Here is an 18152-nt window from a genome sequence, read left to right as displayed (position 1 = left end):
AATAGCTACCGATACTGTATGATAGCAGGCATATGAGCTTTGGATGCATTAGGGCTCATTCACACTATGTGCAGCGCTGTCAGTTTTGACGCAACGCACATAGTGTACGATGCACATGGCAACATGAAAGTCCATAGACTTTCATGTTACCATTCACACTACAGGTGTGCGTTCCCATGCGTTACGATGTAACGCTTCTGGGGACATAAAATCGCACGACGCACACGTTTCCCGACGGGTACGGCTGCCGGCGTCTGCGCTCTAGCGCTCCCCGACGTGCCTTCCGTGCATTGACCGTGCGATGGCAACGCAAGCACGAAATCGTGTTCGTGCTTGCGTTGTGTAGTGTGAATGAGCCCTTAGCTAATGTGGAGACTCAGCTGACGCCACCTAGGTTATGGCTGATGAGGACTGAATAAGCTACCATCTGGCTTCACATTTTACCGAGGAGGTAAAGTTAATTTATTTTCCCACATTTCACCTTTATGTTTATGTTACAGCATAATAGGTAATGCCTGGTACACACCATGCAATTTCCCGTCAGATAGGTGGGTCGATTTGATAATTTCCTATAGGTCCGATCTGAATTCTGATCATTTTTCTAATCTATTTTCGGATCACTTATGTACAAAATCGATCAGAAAAATGATTGGAAAGCAGATTGGACGTTTCAGTAATTATTTATTCGACCTGCCGATCTGATGGGAAATTGCATGGTGTGTACCAGACATAAGACTCTGCAGTGGAGTCAGAAGCGTTGTCATGGTGATCCTGCTGGTGTGGTTTCTCAAAGAAGTAAGAAGGCATTGAGTGTTGTCTATGCTTTGGTCCACCAGCATCCATCAACATCTGAAATATATTGGATGACCTGACTCTTTATATTGGATACATCTGGAAGCTCACTTCAAGTTGTCCTTTTTTTTCAGTAAACAACAACAATACAGTTATAAGAAGTGTAAAACATACCTGACCACATGGTTGAGTTAAAATTTCATTGTATGGGTATAAAGGATTCTGTGTATGAAACTTTACTAAGTCCTCCAGTGTGTTGTAGACTTTTGTATCTCCTGCAAGGGTATACTGCTGATCACTCAGAACATCAATCATGAAATGCCTATAGCGGTCTTTAGCCCTGCAGGAATATAGGAATAATTACATTAACAGGCAATGTATATGTATGACACCGTCACTGAAATATTAAAAAAATGATAATGTCTGTGTCAGTGTTCTCTTCATTTTCTTTTGGAAAAACTTCATTTGGGTTGTTTTCCATTGCATGTATTTTGCGATGCTGGAAATGGGAGGGTGAAAGCCACGCTTTATGTCAGTGTACAGTTAAACTAGGGTTGGAGTTATTAGATTAGGTTAGAAGTAATGGTGTATGATAAGAAGGGTTAGCATCAGGTACAATTTCAAGGGTGTAAATTCAAATTAGAGTGTTACATCAAAATTAGAGTTTAAGTTAGGTTAAGGCTCATTTCCATTCGTGTTGGCGTGCGTCTCTGTGGCACTTGTGATGACGTGAGTATGAATCTGAATCGAGAGCCGCATTTTATTAGGCGGTGATTTCCTCTACAAATGTGTGTGAGGGGAATCACTCCAAATTGTCCCTAGAGGAGCCTTTGGGCTGGGAGCATACTTGTCTGTTTTTATGCACATTTTCTGCATGGGAAAGCTGAAAAACAATGTTAATGAATGGGGTAGTTCACACTGAAATGTGTTGTTTGTGATGATAAACTATAATCCATCACTAAAGCCTGACTAATTTTACCACTTCCATGTAGTATGAGGATAAACTTATATTGAATACTATGAGCAAATTGTGTAGGTAAAGCCTAATACTACACAGAGGAGGTACAATCGCTCAGGGATTGGCCAATCATAGTTGAAAGTGTGTACCAGGCTTTAGTTAACTGGTGTAAGTGTTGTATTCTCTTCTTCCTCTTTGTTTTCCTGAAATGTGTTAATGATAGCAAATTAATATTTATACAAATGTGCTACTAGTAAAAGCTTTGTTTACTATGAAAAACAAACCCAATTTAAATGATTAATATAAACAATGTAAAAGTTATTAAAAGTTAAAATGTTGCACTGCTGATATACAAATGTGTGTAGTGATGTAGTCAGGAAGTCAAATCATTCTTTGTCATTATGTAAATGATAATACTGCTGCTAAATACTAAAATAATAATAATACCAATAATAATAATAATAATAATAATAATAATAATAATATAATAAAAAAGGGGGAAAAGGGACATTTTCCAATGGGGAAAAATCGGTGGAAATCAACAGCCTTTTTTAAATACTCAAAGAAACTTCCCCTAACCATATCAAGCCAAAGAGACCACGTATTAGAAAATACAGACTACAAAAAGAAAATGGCCAATAGTAAAGTCTTTATTAAGACACATTATATAAGTAAATTAAATTTAGGATACAAGTTCACCTTAGGTACTTTCACATACCTGTAAGACAGGCTGTATCCAATCCGACTTTCACCCACTCTGATGAGAAAACATCCAGGAGTCTTATCCTGTAGAAGATCCTCTGCCTCCCTATTAAAACAGAAATGCATTTTTTATTGGTCAAAAGTCAGGAAAGAGAAAGAAATCTTTAGGGCCAGTTGAGACGGGCGGCTTCCGGCGTCTCGTTCGGGGGCTTTCTGCGGTGATTGACGGCGTCCCATCGCAATCAACGTTTTTTGTCCCTGCAAGGGGACATGAAGACGCGGCGGTGAATCAACCTTAGACGCCACATGAGGCTTCTAGGGTCGGCTGAAAAAAATCAGGATCAGAACACCACATGTGCGCAATTGATGGTAATCAACGGTAACCACGCAATGTAAACTCTCCCATTCACTTGAATGGGAGCATCTACAGACGAGTCCCGGATTCTTGGCGTGAACTGGCCCTTATCTTATCACATATCAACCAGTAACCAAGTGGGAAATGGTATGTGTTCTTGATGCTCTGAATTCAGTTTTACTACACCAGCAATGTTAGGTTGTCTTATTTTGTGATGTCTCATGGTTTCATTTGAATCCCATTAAAAAAGAAAATAAGATGTGTTTTGCTTGATTACTGCTGTTTTCCTTAAAGAATGGTAAACAGTTTACAAAATCTGCCAAGGTATTTACACTTATGAGGACAACTTTATGTCACCCAAATAACAAATGTTGGTAGCATGAACTCCAAATAACAAAATTAAATGGAAATACTAAACATTTAAAAGACTTCTCAACCTTTCAAGCACTGCAATAGGTGATCATTTTGGAGATGTATTTTCACATGCTTAAAGTTGTACTCCCAAGTTTACGTACGCTAGCAGATTTTTCAAAATGTGGACCATTATTAATCTTATTTGATAACATGCTTTAGCTAGTTTTATTTGAGGACATCCTGCTTAAATATGGCAGCAAATCCGAGATGAAAACAAACAAGAACATTGGTTTCTTACCTATGAAGAGGAAAGCCTCTGGATCCTCCAGAGGCTTCTCACATTCTCCTCCAGACCACCACCCCTGCACAGGACCCTCTTTTATAACCCTCTTCCTGCATGAGCTTGGCTGTACTGCGCCGGCGTGAGGTAGACAAGTTACCGCAGCCTACTGCAGAGGTGTGGCCATTCTCATGCAGGTACATGTTGGGGAGCAGAGCCACAAGCGACAAACTCTTGCCAGATATGTTAAGAAGGTCCACATGTGACAATGGTGGGGTTGAAGATGAGATGGGAAGCCTCTGGATTATGCAGAGGTTTCCCTCTACCTAGGTAAGTATCTCACTTTTTTTTGCCTCAGGTTCACTTTAATCTCTAAACTGTGTTGCGTGCAAGTACAAGAGCTAGATATATAAGTACCCAGACAAACAAATGATCTCAACATACTATGCTTGCTCATTTTTTATTGAGGAAAATAATTCAGAGCTACATATTTGTGTATGGCAAAGGTATACTAATCTCTAAGTTTATAGGTTCAGAGGAAGGAAAAATTAGTCAGCTGCTTTAGTCAAAGGGATAATCATCAGTGTGAGTGTGTGTGTGTGGAAGGGGGGGGGGGGGGGTCTGCCTTCTTTAACTAAGAAAAATAAGTAATTTTAATATGGCCCCTTGTCCCTCTTTAATTCAATATGGCACTGGAGCTATTGGCTGCTCTCCTCAGCAGCATGATGACTAAGGCGTAATGGTCAAGGATGTGGAGCTGCAACAAACTTTCTTTGCAGATGATGTCCTGATTTTCCTCAGGGAACCCTGGATCCAGGTACAGCAAATTTTTCAGATACTGCAGGACCCTGCAGTACAACCCTTTCAGGACTTAAAGTAAACAAAGGCAAATGAGAACTGATGCCATTGTCTAAATTTGCTGATGTTAGGGGATGGACTGATTTGGGGGTCAAACTGGCAACTACTCACAAAAAGTATTTGGGCATTAAAATCCTTAGAGACCCTACCCAGGTATGTTATCTTAACTATGTCCCCTTTTTCCACCAGCTTAAGGGACAACTGGAATGATGGGATAAATTTCCTACAGGCCTAGCTGGCAGAGAAGCCCTTATTAAGATGACCACAATGAGAAGACTTTTGTACCCTATGCACATGGTTCCACTCCTCATTAGGCAGCACGGTGGCGTAGTGGTTAGCGCTCTTGCCTTGCAGCACTGGGTCCCTGGTTCGAATACCAGCCAGGGCACTATCTGCAAAGAGTTTGTATGTTCTCTCTGTGTCTGCGTGGGTTTCCTCCGGGCACTCCGGTTTCCTCCCTCATTCCAAAAACATACGGATAAGTTAATTGGCTCCCCCTAAAAATTGCCCCTAGACTACAGTACTTACACTACATAATACAGACATATGGCAATGGTAGGGATAAGATTGTGAGCTCCTTTGAGGGACAGTTAGTGACAAGATATATATATATACACTGTACAGCGCTGCTTAATATGTCAGCGCTATATAAATACTAAATAATAATAATAATAAATTAGGCACAACGACATTACAATGCAGGAGTCTGCCTTAAAGTGGACATGAACTATAGCACAGGACTAAAGAAATACATAGAGAAATGTACATGTATGTATTTAGATAGTTTAGCCTGTTCAATTCCCCCTCATTTGTGTCCAATCACAAGTTGTAATCTGATCTCTCCCCTGTGTCACATGACTGCCTATGGCAGAGATGGCAGATAAGGCAATTTAAAAAGCACAGGCAGATAAGGCAATTTAAAAAGCACAGGAGGTTAACAATATGTCTGCTTCCATGAATCAGGAATTAGAAACAGTGCAGATTTATTTTAGGATTTGTATCAGGTGTAACAAAGAATTGTTTTGGTTTAAAGGTTATTATGCTGTTTCTTATCTTTTAGAGCAGAAAGGACATTCTGAGTTCAGGTCCGCTTTAAGTAGGTGATGGAGAAAAACCAAGGATTGCTCTGGCAAAGCTTCAGCATGTTAAGGACCATGGTGGTCTTAATCTCCCTAACATCCGGCAGCACAACTCAGATTCATTACTTTGTCATGTTCAATATTGGATCAAGGGCACAGATATGTACTCAAATTTAGCTCTGGAAGCTGGTATTATAAAGCCCTGGTCCCCTGTGGGTCTCCTGCATTCTAAACTCAACTAGCTCTCCCAGAGGATCAGACAAAATGTAGTATTTAGGGATACAGTCATTACATGAAAAACAGTACAAAAGGCTCTTAAGCTACCATACCTAATATCCAAGTATATGCCCATTTGGGGGAAGCCGCATTTCTCAGCTAGCATCTCTCAGTGTGTCTTTTCAAACTGGGACCCCCCAATTTTCAAATTGGGTCATACATTGAACTTAGATAATGGTAACTAACTGACTTTTGGGGAACTGGGGTCAAAATATTCCATGTCTCCTGTTGATTCTCTGCCCTGTCTGCAGATTAAATTCTTAGTAAGATCTCATATCAAGAGCATTGCAATGCAGGGCATTTTTGATGCCCTTGTGAACCCAAGTGGCCCTCTAAACACGGCAGATTCTGGTCTAGCACAAGAGGGGGAAACCACACAAATATATAATATGTTTAAAGGAGAACTGAAGAGAGAGGTATATGAAGGCTGCCATGTTTATTTCCTTTTAAGCAATACCAGTTGCCTGGCAGCCCTGCTGATCATCTGCCTCTAATACTATTAGCCATAGCCCCTGAACAAGCATGCAGCAGATCAGGTGTTTCAGACTTTAAAGTCAGATCTGACAAGACTAGCTGCATGCTTGTTTCTGGTGTTATTCAGATACTACTGCAGAGAAATAGACCAGCAAGGCTGCCAGGCAACTGGTATTGATTAAAAGGAAATCAATATGGCAGCCTCTGTATACCTCTTACTTCAGTTCCCCTTTAAGAAGTGGAAGAAATATATACTTATATTCAGGGCCTCCGTGAACTTAGAACCTCTATAAAGAATGAACAGCACAGAACTTTACACCTATTGTTTATTCATAGGGCCAAATCTGCCTTTAACATGAAATACTGAAACCCTCCCACCCATTATACCTCAGCCTGCCCTAAGTGGAAACTCCCAATGCAGACTTGATGCATCACATATGGAGCTGGTAAGCCATCGATCACTTCTGGGATGAAGTCATTGCTTATGCAAATGATACGTGCAATACAAATGTTAGAAAGGATGTAATGTTATGCCTTTTCTTTTTTTTTTTTTTTCTTCTCAAACTCAGCCAATATGTGACCCAACTGTGACCATATGACATCACCGAAGCCATCATATGTGGGTCTCACGTTTGCATCATAGTTTGACTCATAAACCCATGTTATGCCTTTTCAATTTCCATGACAAACAGGAAGAAGAACATAGGGCAAAACCACATTCCTCACAATTACCCAACCTTATCACAGCTTAAACAAGAGACGCTATAACTTTTCTCATTGGAAAAAAATTACATACACTTCAGTCCTTGGAAAAACACACTAAAGGTTCTTTAAAACCTGAATGTCCTGATGGGGGGAATTTGTGTTGACTTCCTGGTACTGCCTAGAACTGATAGGTGGATCCTTCAGAGCACTGTATCGCTTATACTGTCTCTATGTATAATGCTGCAGTTCATTAGAAATAATGCCCATTAGGTTATTGTAAAATTTTAAAAACTGTAATAAAAAATATTTTGGAAAAAAAAAAACTCCCTGGAAAGGATCTATAGAAAGATTCTGGCCAGCCTCCATACCTGTTTACACACTATTTTTACAGCTGGACGGAACAACTGCCATTCGGTAAGTACTTTTGTAAATAAAGAATCTCTCATGAGGAGATTTGAAATCTGACAGATATTTACTACCTACGCACCTGACAGTGACAAAGGACAAAGAGCAATTTATGGTGCATATTACTCTGGGAGAAATACAATTTTTGCTATAGTAGTCCTTTAGACTACTGCTATAGTTGTCCTTTAGAGGAAACCTACACTGAATAGAAAAAAAAAGAGTTTCACTTCCCTGGGGCTTCTACCAGGCCCCTGCTGCCGCCCTGTGCCCACACCGTTAATCAACAATCCTCCGGTCCCCTGCCGTTTAGTTTTTCAGCAACTAGCCAGTCTATGGCCACGCACGTCCTGGATCATGCTCCCGTTGCCGGGAGCTTCCTGTGCAGGCGCAGTAGGAGTAAATCTTGGACTACAGCTGCGCATGACGTTCCCGATGATGGGAGCGTAATCGAGAATGCGCTCGGCCAGGGCCATGCAGGCACAGCCGTTGACTGGCTAGCTGCTTAAAAAAATTAAACTTAGCCCGGAGGATCGTTGATTGATGACACAGGCACAGGGCGGCTGCAGGGAGCTGGTAGAAGCCCCAGGTAAGTGAAACTCTTTTTTTTCCCATTTGGCTTAGGTTCCCTTTAACTGCTTCAGGAACCAATGTCACATTATAGGTAGGTCCCATAGCAGTAATTACAAATGCAGTTAGAGAACAGATGTTGTTAAAAGTCTGTTCTCTCCTCAAAACAGTGCAGTGTGAGGTGTGAACAGGCTGCTGGCAACAGTTTCTGTGTCTCTATGTTAGAAATACATATAATCATAAACAATCCTTTATTTGCCCTTTAACCACTTCACCACTGAGGGGTTTTACCCCTTGAACACCAGAGCAATTTTCACCATTCAGCGCTCCTTCTATTCATTCGTCTATAACTTTATTATTACTTATCGCAATAAAATGAACTATATATTGTTTTTTTGGCCACCAATTAGGCTTTCTTTAGGTGGGACATTATGCCAAGAATTATTTTATTCTAAATGTGTTTTAATGGGAAAATAGGAAAAAATGTGGGAAAAAATTATTATTTTTCAGTTTTCGGCCATTATAGTTTTTAAATAATGCATGCTACTGTAATTAAAACCCATGAAATCTATTTGCCCATTTGTCCCGGTTATAAAACCGTGTAAATTATGTCCTTATCACAATGTTTGGCGCCAATATTTTATTTGGAAATAAAGGTGCATTTTTTTCAGTTTTGCATCCATCCCTAATTACAAGCCCGTAGTTTATAAAGTAACAGTGTTATACCCTCTTGACATAAATATTTAAATAATTACAAAAAAATAATAATTGGGGAGTGTGGGAGGTAATGAGTTAATTTATTGTGTAAAACTAATGTATTTGTATATGTAAAATGCTTTAGGGTGTAGTTTTACTATTTGGCCACAAGATGGCCACCGTGAGTCTGTTTACATGCGACCTGTAAGCGTCCAGAAGGACGCTTACAGGAAGCACTACGAGGCTGGAAAGTTCACAATGATCGCGCTGTTTCTCAAAGCAGCAGATCATTGCGGGGGCTTAGATCAACGAACGGGAATGGATTTTCCCGTTCATTGATCTCCGGGCGAGCGGGCGGCGGCGTGCACGAGCGGCGGGAGCGCGGAAGGTACGGATTTCTCCGTCCCTTGCTTTTTAGGGGGAAAAGGGTTAATAATAAAATGTTAAATAATAAAAATAATAATATATAACCAAGCTCAAAATCGCAGTAATTATAAAAAGATTAATGAATTAACCCCCTTAGCGGTAATCCTAAATCAGGCTCGGGATGGAAATCTGCAGCTCAAAGCGGTAATCCCATGCAGTTATATGCAGGAGCTGCTGCAGATCTCTCCGTGGTATGTTTTTAGGGTCTAAAAGCTTGTGAAAAAAAAATGCACGGCTTTTAGACCCTAAATCTGGAAATAATCATAATGCCAGGGAGGTTAAATCAAAACTATAGTCATAATAAACCTTAACTGTACTTTTAATATATATTTATCATGTCAAAATTGATTTTTTTTCAAAATGTAGCTTTTGATGTTTTAATTAATTGCATATTATTAAATATTAGGTACTTTAAAAAAAAGGGCTAGAAGTCCTATAAAATTATACCAAAATGGTTTATGCCGGGGAGACAGGCGGGGAACTACGTGTGACGCTTATTCTACATTATTAATAAAGCGCAAACCCAAAAATGCCCAATGATGTTGCTGTCACTCGACATTCAAAAGGCATTTGATTCCGTATCTTGGAAATACCTATTTCACCTCCTCAAATTGTGGGGTTTTGGCCCTCATTTTCTAACTTGGATAGGCGCCATGTATTCTGAACCCCAAGCGTTCGTACAATATAATGGTTTTGGGTCGGCTCGCTTTCGCATTTCGAGAGGCACACGTCAGGGTTGCCCGTTGTCCCCGCTGCTGTTTGCGCTGGCTATAGAGCCCCTTGCGGCTATGATTAGGGACCATTCAGATATTGGGGGTATAAACATTAAAGGGATTCAGCACAAAATTAATTTGTATGCAGACGATGTAATTCTTTTCCTCTCTAATCCTTTTATCTCACTTCCAAACCTATCTATAATATTAACACTATTCAAGGATATCTCTGGTTTAAGCTTAAATAGTAAAAAATCAAAAGCCCTGAACATTACTCTAGACGGCTTAACTGTTAGTAGATTACAAAACAGTTTTGAATTTCGATGGGAACCCCACAAACTGCCATTCCTGGGTATATCATTAACAAACATTTATCAAGCCACATACAAAGCAAGTTACCCTGCCCTCCGCAACAACATTAACCACTTGAGGACCCACCCTTTACCCCCCCTTAAGGACCAGCGCTGTTTTAGGTGATCTGTGCTGGGTGGGCTCTGCAGCCCCCAGCACAGATCAAAGGGCACTCAGAGCGATCAGATCGCCCCCCTTTTTTCCCCACTAGGGGGATGATGTGCAGGGGGGGTCTGATCGCTCCTCCTGGCTGGCATTTTGCGGGGGGGGCACCTCAAAGCCCCCCTCCGCGGCGAAATCCTCCCCCTCCCTCTCCTACCTGCCACCCCCGGGAGATCTGGGCTGCACAGGACGCTATCCGTGGCTGGCTGACGGATAGCGTCCTGTGCAGCCCAGATCTCCCGGGGGTGGCAGGTAGGAGAGGGAGGGGGAGGATTTCGCCGCGGAGGGGGGCTTTGACGTCCCCTGTCACATGGCGGCGATCCCCGGCCGCTGATTGGCCGGGGATCGCCGATCTGCCTTACGGCGCTGCTGCGCAGCAGCGCCGTACAAATGTAAACAAAGCGGATTATTTCCGCTTGTGTTTACATTTAGCCTGCGAGCCGCCATCAGCGGCCCGCAGGCTATTCACGGAGCCCCCCGCCGTGAATTGACAAGAAGCAGCCGCTCGTAAGAGCGGCTGCTTCCTGATTAATTAGGCTGCAGCTGGCGACGCAATACTGCGTCGCTGGTCCTGCAGCTGCCACTTTGCCGACGCACGGTATAAGCGTGCGGTCGGCAAGTGGTTAAAACTTTGTTGGACAGCTGGAAGAGATATTATATATCCTGGCTAGGAAGACTAGCCGCAGTAAAGATGGTAGTTCTTCCTAAAATATTATATTATTTTAGTTTTGCCTGTATTAGTACCTTCAAACACCCTTATCCAGCTACAAAAACTGATAGAATCCTACATATGGGGGGACCATTAAACCTAGGATAGCTAAACAAGTACTTTACAGATCTAAGCAAAATGGGGGGTTAGGGCTTCCCAATATAACTAAATATTATCAAGCGGCTCAGGTTGCACAATTAGCATTATGGCAAGCTACCCACAGACTTCCTAAATGGGTACTTATAGAACGGGAATATAGTAAACCAATTCAGCTTTCTAATCTGCTATGGGTAGACCCTCCAACTCGCAAAAAGATAAATTATCCATTAATCATGCACTCCCTTAAGGTATGGGATTGCGCTAGAAGAAAGGGCAATTTGATGTCTTTGCATCGGCCCATGTCCACGATAATAGGTCATCCCTATTTCTCACCAGGCTTATCTAATCCTAATGCTGGGCATACATGGCGCAATAAAATACAAAAGTACATAAGCGCTTTACAATCTCAAATAATATCAGGACTTCCAAACGTTACACTAACGTATATAGTGGAGCGCTATCAGTAATACAAGGGATACAATCAAAAAGCAGATAAGCGCTCAAAAAGTCCAGTCCTGAATTTAAAGTTAGACACTTCCTGTCGTCTCAATTGATCTCATAGAGATAAAACATATATTTCATCCGGGGATAGTTGACACATCAGTATCTTCCCCCCCAATGTATAACGACTCACCAGATGATGCGGCCTATCAGGGCCGTCTGCGTGTTAGGGGTATTGGCCACCTCTCAGCCTCTCTGACAAATCACCTCAGCTGGGCTCTTCAGGAAATGGATGAACCTCCAGAAAATGATGAGAGACGCTTCACATAGCGTATAAGGGGATAATTCCCACGTTTATTTAAAAATGAATGATTAAAATGAGCAAAGCTCATGGACTGTGTCTCTAGCACGGTCGGGGCTTGATAGTGAGCATGCAGCCAATGCTCAGTAGGCTACCGCCGGATGGCTTGCAATACAATCCCCGCAGATCAAAAAACCCCGCCGCTAGATCATACAACAAAGATGGCGCCCGTCAGCCCCAGATACTGATGTGTCAACTATCCCCGGATGAAATATATGTTTTATCTCTATGAGATCAATTGAGACGACAGGAAGTGTCTAACTTTAAATTCAGGACTGGACTTTTTGAGCGCTTATCTGCTTTTTGATTGTATACATGGCGCAATAGTTGTTATCAATTGATCCGCTGATGGCTCGATTGATAATATTCAACCTGTTCGATCACCGCGGCGGATCGATTCCGCGCTCGATCCCCGTGGGCAGACAATGGAAGAAACGAGCGGCTGATAAGGAACTGCCCACGGCATGCCCGTTTCTTGGGCCGTGCGGGGCGTGCCGCCGCCCTGGGCGCTGTTAGGAGGGGGGCGCTGTAATGGAGGGGGGAGCCGGAGCCGCGGAGAGGGCAGCCCGACCTCTCCCTCCCTCTCCTGGGCCGCCCTCCGTGCTCCCCCCTCAGACGCATACTCAGGCAGGAAGCGCCGCTGTTTACAACTCACCTCCCTGGCTCCAAGCTCTGCTCTCTCGCCGCCGATCTCCTCTGTGTATACACGCTGATACACACGCTGCCGGAAGCAGCATGTGTATCAGCATGTAGGCAGAGAGGAAAAGACCGGCGGCGAGAGAGCAGCGCTTGGAGCCAGGGAGGTGAGTTGTAAACAGCGGCGCTTCCTGCCTGAGTATGCGTCTGAGGGGGGAGCACGGAGGGCGGCCCAGGAGAGGGAGGGAGAGGTCGGGCTGCCCTCCCCGCGGCTCCGGCTCCCCCCTCCATTATGGGGGACAGCTACCTATCTAACCTACGCTGGGGGGCACCTACCTAATCTAACCTACGCTGGGGGGCAGCTACCTAATCTAACCTATACTAGGGGGGCACCTACCTAATCTAACCTACACTGGGGGGCAGCTACCTATCTAACCTATACTGGGGGGCACCTACCTAATCTAACCTACGCTGGGGGGCAGCTACCTATCTAACCTATACTGGGAGGCAGCTACCTAATCTAACCTACTCTGGGGGGCAACTACCTAATCTAACCTACACTGGGGGGCAGCTACCTATCTAACCAACACTGTGGGGCAGCTACCTATCTAACCTATACTGGGGGGCACCTACCTAATCTAACCTACACTGGGGGGCAGCTACCTATCTAACCTACACTGGGGGGCAGCTACCTAATCTAACCTACACTGGGGGGCAGCTACCTATCTAACCAACACTGTGGGGCAGCTACCTATCTAACCTATACTGGGGGGCACCTACCTAATTAACCTACACTGGGGGGCAGCTACCTATCTAACATACACTGTGGGGCAGCTACCTATCTAACCTATACTGGGGGGCACCTACCTAATCTAACCTACACTGGGGGGCAGCTACCTATCTAACCTACACTGGGGGGCAGCTACCTATCTAACCTACACTGAGTGGCAGCTACCTACCTAATCTAACTTATACTGGGGGGCAGCTACCTAATCTAACCTATACTGGGGGGCAGCTACCTATCTAACCTATACTGGGGAGCACCTGTCTAATCTAGCCTATACTGGGGGGGAGCTACCTAATCTAACCTATACTGGGGGGCACCTACCTATCTAACCTACACTGGGGGGCAGCTACCTATCTAACCTACACTGGGGGGCAGCTACCTACCTAATCTAACCTATACTGGGGGGCAGCTACCTAATCTAACCTATACTGGGGGGCAGCTACCTATCTAACCTATACTGGGGGGCACCTGTCTAATCTAGCCTATACTGGGGGGGAGCTACCTAATCTAACCTATACTGGGGGGCACCTACCTATCTAACCTATACTGAGGGGCACCTACCTATCTAACCTATACTGGGGGGCAGCTACCTATGTAACCTATACTGGGGGGGGCAGCTACCTATCTAACCTATACTGGGGGCACTTATCTAACCTGTATTGGGGGCACATACCTACCTAGCTAGCCTATACAGGTGGCAACTATACTGGCTACCTATATTGGAGACACCTACCTAAATAACCTATACTGGGGGCACCTACCTATCTAACCTATGCTGGGGGCAACTATTCTGGCTACCTATATTAGAGGCACCCACCTAGCTAACCTGTACTGGGGCACCTACCTATCTAACTTATACCGAGGGCGCCTGCCTATTTAACCTATACTGGGGCAACTATACTGGCTACCTATACTGGAGGCACCTACCTGGCTAACCTATAGTGGGGGCAACTATACTGGCTCACCTATGCCTGGCTACCTATACTGGGGGGACCTATAGCTGGCTACCTATACTGGGTACCTATTCTTGGCTACCTATACTCGGGGGGACCTATACTAAGTGCAACTAGACCTGGCAAACCTATACTGCGGGCATCCATACCTTGCTCCGGGGGGAGGGGTCCGGGGGGGCGCAATTTTTACACCCTCGCCCAGGGTGCATTTTAGCCTAGAAACTGCACTGGCCCATGGGGACGAGCGGGAATCGATCCACACGCCCGCGTGGACGAGCAGGGACACGCCGGCATCAAGCCAGCAGCTCGATTCCGGTGCATAAACGTGCCATGTATGCCCAGCATAAGACTTTTGCTAAATGGAAAGAAAACAATCTCACCATAGTGTATGATTTAGTCACTGACACAGGTGTTAAACCCTTTCAAGCATTAGTAGAGGGAAGGAAATTACAGAGTTCTGAAATCTTTAGATACCTTCAAGTTAAACATTTTATACAAAAATTTATGGTAGGATCAGAATCCCTGCTAACTCACACCATTTTTGAACATAAATGTTATTCAGACCCATTTGCCCCAGGTATGATCTCCCTAATTTTTGCTTGCTTGGTTGCTACCCCAAAACAACACAAACCCTCGTATGTGCAGAAATGGGAACATAATTTAAACATTGAACTGGATATTGAGGATATAAAAAAGATATGGCAGAATGTACATAAATCCTCAATCTGCTCTAACGTTGTTGAAACAAATATCAAAGTTTTATTTCGGTGGTACCTCACACCACACAGGATGGCACCTCCACATACCACACAGGATGGTACCTCCACATATATGGTGGAAATGTCCTAAAGTCAGGAGATTATGGCATAGAGTATATATCAAAGAATCTATTCGATAGCTGGTACGTCTTTCCCAAAATCTCCGGAAACTGCATTGTTCGGTTTCAAGCCAGAAGGGGTTTCGAACAAGCACTTTAAGCTGATTACACACATATTTTCAGCAACCAAGCAAGTCATAGCTGCTGCATGGAGAACCCCCACTCTGTCATACCAGTCTGTGTTGCAGCGGCTAGGTCAAGCTATGTTTTATGACAAAATGTGGGCAATTTTGCTTGATAAACTCATACAATTTGAAAAGATATTTACTCTCAATACTATCATGTACTTCCCCCTCCTTCGCTAGGTGCTCTGTGATGGATATGGTTATTGCGTAATGTGATGTCAGTATATCGCAAAAGGTTGCCCGGGGAGAAGTTGCTTCTTTTCTTCTTCCTTCTTTTCTTCTTTCTTCCTTTCTCTTTCCTCCTTGTTTCAGAAAAAGTTACTAGTTCATGTTTCTCAACTAGGTGCACCTATGTTATGATGTCCTTATGGGGTACCCTTGAAGGGGAATATGCTTTCAATGCTGAACCTCGTTTTGAGGTAACTTTGCCAGCTTAGTCTTACTTCTAAAGAAATGTATAATTCAGTTAGATATTAAACTGCTAGCAGTTATTCTTCTTTAAAGGGGCACTATGGTGAAAAATTGTAAAATGTAATACATGTGAAAACATAGACAAATAAGAAATACATTTTATCCAGAGTAAAATGAGCCACAAATTACTTTTCTCCTATGTTGCTATTACTTACAGTAGGTAGTTGAAATCTGACAGAAGTGACAGGTTTTGGACTAGTCCATCTCTCCATAGGGGATTCTCAGCAAGGCTTGTATTCTTTATAAAGATATTCCCTAAAAAGGACTTAAACAATGATGCTGGCCAGCCTCCCTGCTCCCTACACAGTTTTTTGGCAATTGGACAGAGCAACTGCCATTCACTAAGTGCTTTTGAAAATAAATAAATCCCTGAGAATCCCCTATGAAGATATGGACTAGTCTAAAACCTGTCGCTTCTGTCAGATTTCTACTACCTACCGTAATTGACAGCAACATAGGAGAAAAGTAATTTATGGCTCTTTTTACTCTGGAAAAAAAAACATACTTCTTATTGGTTTATGTTTGTACATATATTAAATTTTACAATTTTTTGCCATAGTGCCCCTTTAAGATGTTAGGAATTCACTGTGAAATATTTGCATACCCTTTGCAATTCTCTTTTTTATTAATATTTTATTAAGGTGTTCTTATGACGCACAAGCAAAATGTACACCAGTTGACTTCTTGCTACAATTATGTTAACTTGTTTGTTTAAAAACCTTTTATTCAATAAAAATCTATTGAAACGAAAATTATACCAATATTGTCTATGTCATGTAAACTACTGTATGGAAATGCTGTGATCACAGAAAGTGTCACTCTACTAAAAGCAAAAACTATGGCCCATTCCTAGGAGGTGTTTGTGCTGGTGGTAGAGAATGGTAGTATATATTATGCATGGAGGAATGTTAACAATTCAGAATGATTCACACTTTGTCAAGCACCTATGTAGTGAGTTTCCAGTATCCAGGTGTGACTCAGAGTTACTTGTTTATAGCGTTGTTCATGAGATACAGACAGGTAAGCATTTTACTACGCAGCGTCCCACATTACCAGATACAGGCGCTGCATTACCTCACAGTGGCTGAACGTCCTAAATATGTGTCTTGCTGAGTCCTACTCTCACGTGTTCTGGAGGGAACAATCTTAGCTGCTCATATAATGCCTGAGGACAATGTGTGCTTTGAATTTTGTGCAAAGGTAATGTGATAATGTTCCAACAACATGTGACTGGAATGTATTATATTTACATACATGATAATGTCAATAGTTCTGGAGTTATTCACAGCCACAATGCATGTGGAAGGATGAGAGCTCAGCTTTGGATAACTTTATGTGCCCGCACTTATCACCATATCAAAAACACAAACTGAGAGTGTGGTTCCTGAGCAACCAATTAAAAAAATAAATCAAATACAACTGAAAATGATCAGAGACTGACAAGTCTAAAGGTTCCCATAGATTACTGGACTTGGTGGTTAATTGACCATCGGTTTGACATGATCAAACGGGTATGTGGCCGCAACGATAATCGCAAACAATCAGCAATTATAGTTTACCTATAACTTTACCCTCTAGGGTCTGACGCTGTGTCAGCCATATCTGGCCCCACATGACTACCGGAATATAGCACGTGGGGCAAGTGTTTGACGGCACACACACCCCATGTGCTATAATGCCGGCAAACACATGGGGGAAGAAATGCGGAAATATGAGGTTGGTGGTTATGCGGACAGAACCAGCCTTATCAGCCTGCCGACAGACTGTACACACATGGAAACGGTCACTAGAACGGCCGCCCTGCTGGCGGGTCTGGCGACCTGTCGTTTGAATAAATCAGGCGTGTGTATGCGCTCTTAGGGTAGGCAGAATGCTTTGTGGTGTTAAAGGAGACTATTAAAGTGGCCTTAAAGCGGATCCGAGATGGAAAACTAACTATAACAAGTAACTTGTCTATATATCTTATCTAAAGTTTGGATAGTTTACACAGCAAATCTAGCTGCAAACAGCTTTAATAGAATATGATTGATTATTCCTGTGATACAATGACAGCAGCCATGTTGTTTGTAAACATTACACAGAGGCAGGCTTATCTGCATCTTGAGCAAAAAAAACTAATCCCCCCTCCTCCTCCCTCCTCCCCTCTGCCTCTGAAATCTCTGGCTAGTAATACCTCCCCCTCCTCCTGCCCAGACTGAGCACCCATGAGCCCTTGCTACTGTCTGAAAGTGCCTTGGCTCTCTGAAAACCTGTGGGCGTGGCTTCTTTAGTTTATAGGGAATTAGAGTATTAAAACAAAAACAAAAAAGTATTTGGCTTGAGGACTGCCCTATAAACAATAGGAAAGGAACACAATTATGCAATGAGTAAAAGTTCATCTCGGATCCACTTTAACTCTTGCACAGCAGGCAAAGATAAGCCTTCATTTGACAAATAATTCATTGCTGTGTGTTCTGTGTGAGTTTAGGCAGACCAGCCTATAATTAGCTCTAATCAGCAGCTGTGAATGCAGCTCTCTGATTATAAGTAAACACTGCTTA

The 18152-nt window shown here is 42.9% G+C and overlaps 1 protein-coding gene across 6 annotated transcripts in view; it reads right to left on the bottom strand.

Moving 5' to 3' along the window:
• Positions 1-18152, bottom strand: part of HSH2D (hematopoietic SH2 domain containing) — a 104843-nt gene that overhangs the window by 16406 nt on the left and 70285 nt on the right. For all 6 annotated transcript variants that reach the window (XM_068271210.1, XM_068271206.1, XM_068271204.1 and 3 more), the window contains 2 exons: positions 2469-2558; positions 967-1132 (listed from right to left, as the gene is read on the bottom strand). In XM_068271210.1, coding sequence (XP_068127311.1) covers positions 967-1132; positions 2469-2558 — 256 coding nt within the window. The remainder of the gene's footprint in view (positions 1-966; positions 1133-2468; positions 2559-18152) is intronic.

Source organism: Hyperolius riggenbachi, chromosome 1 (genome assembly GCF_040937935.1).
Source record: "Hyperolius riggenbachi isolate aHypRig1 chromosome 1, aHypRig1.pri, whole genome shotgun sequence".
In the NCBI taxonomy this organism is placed as follows: Eukaryota; Metazoa; Chordata; class Amphibia; order Anura; family Hyperoliidae; genus Hyperolius; species Hyperolius riggenbachi.
This window is presented reverse-complemented; position numbering and strand designations above follow the sequence as displayed.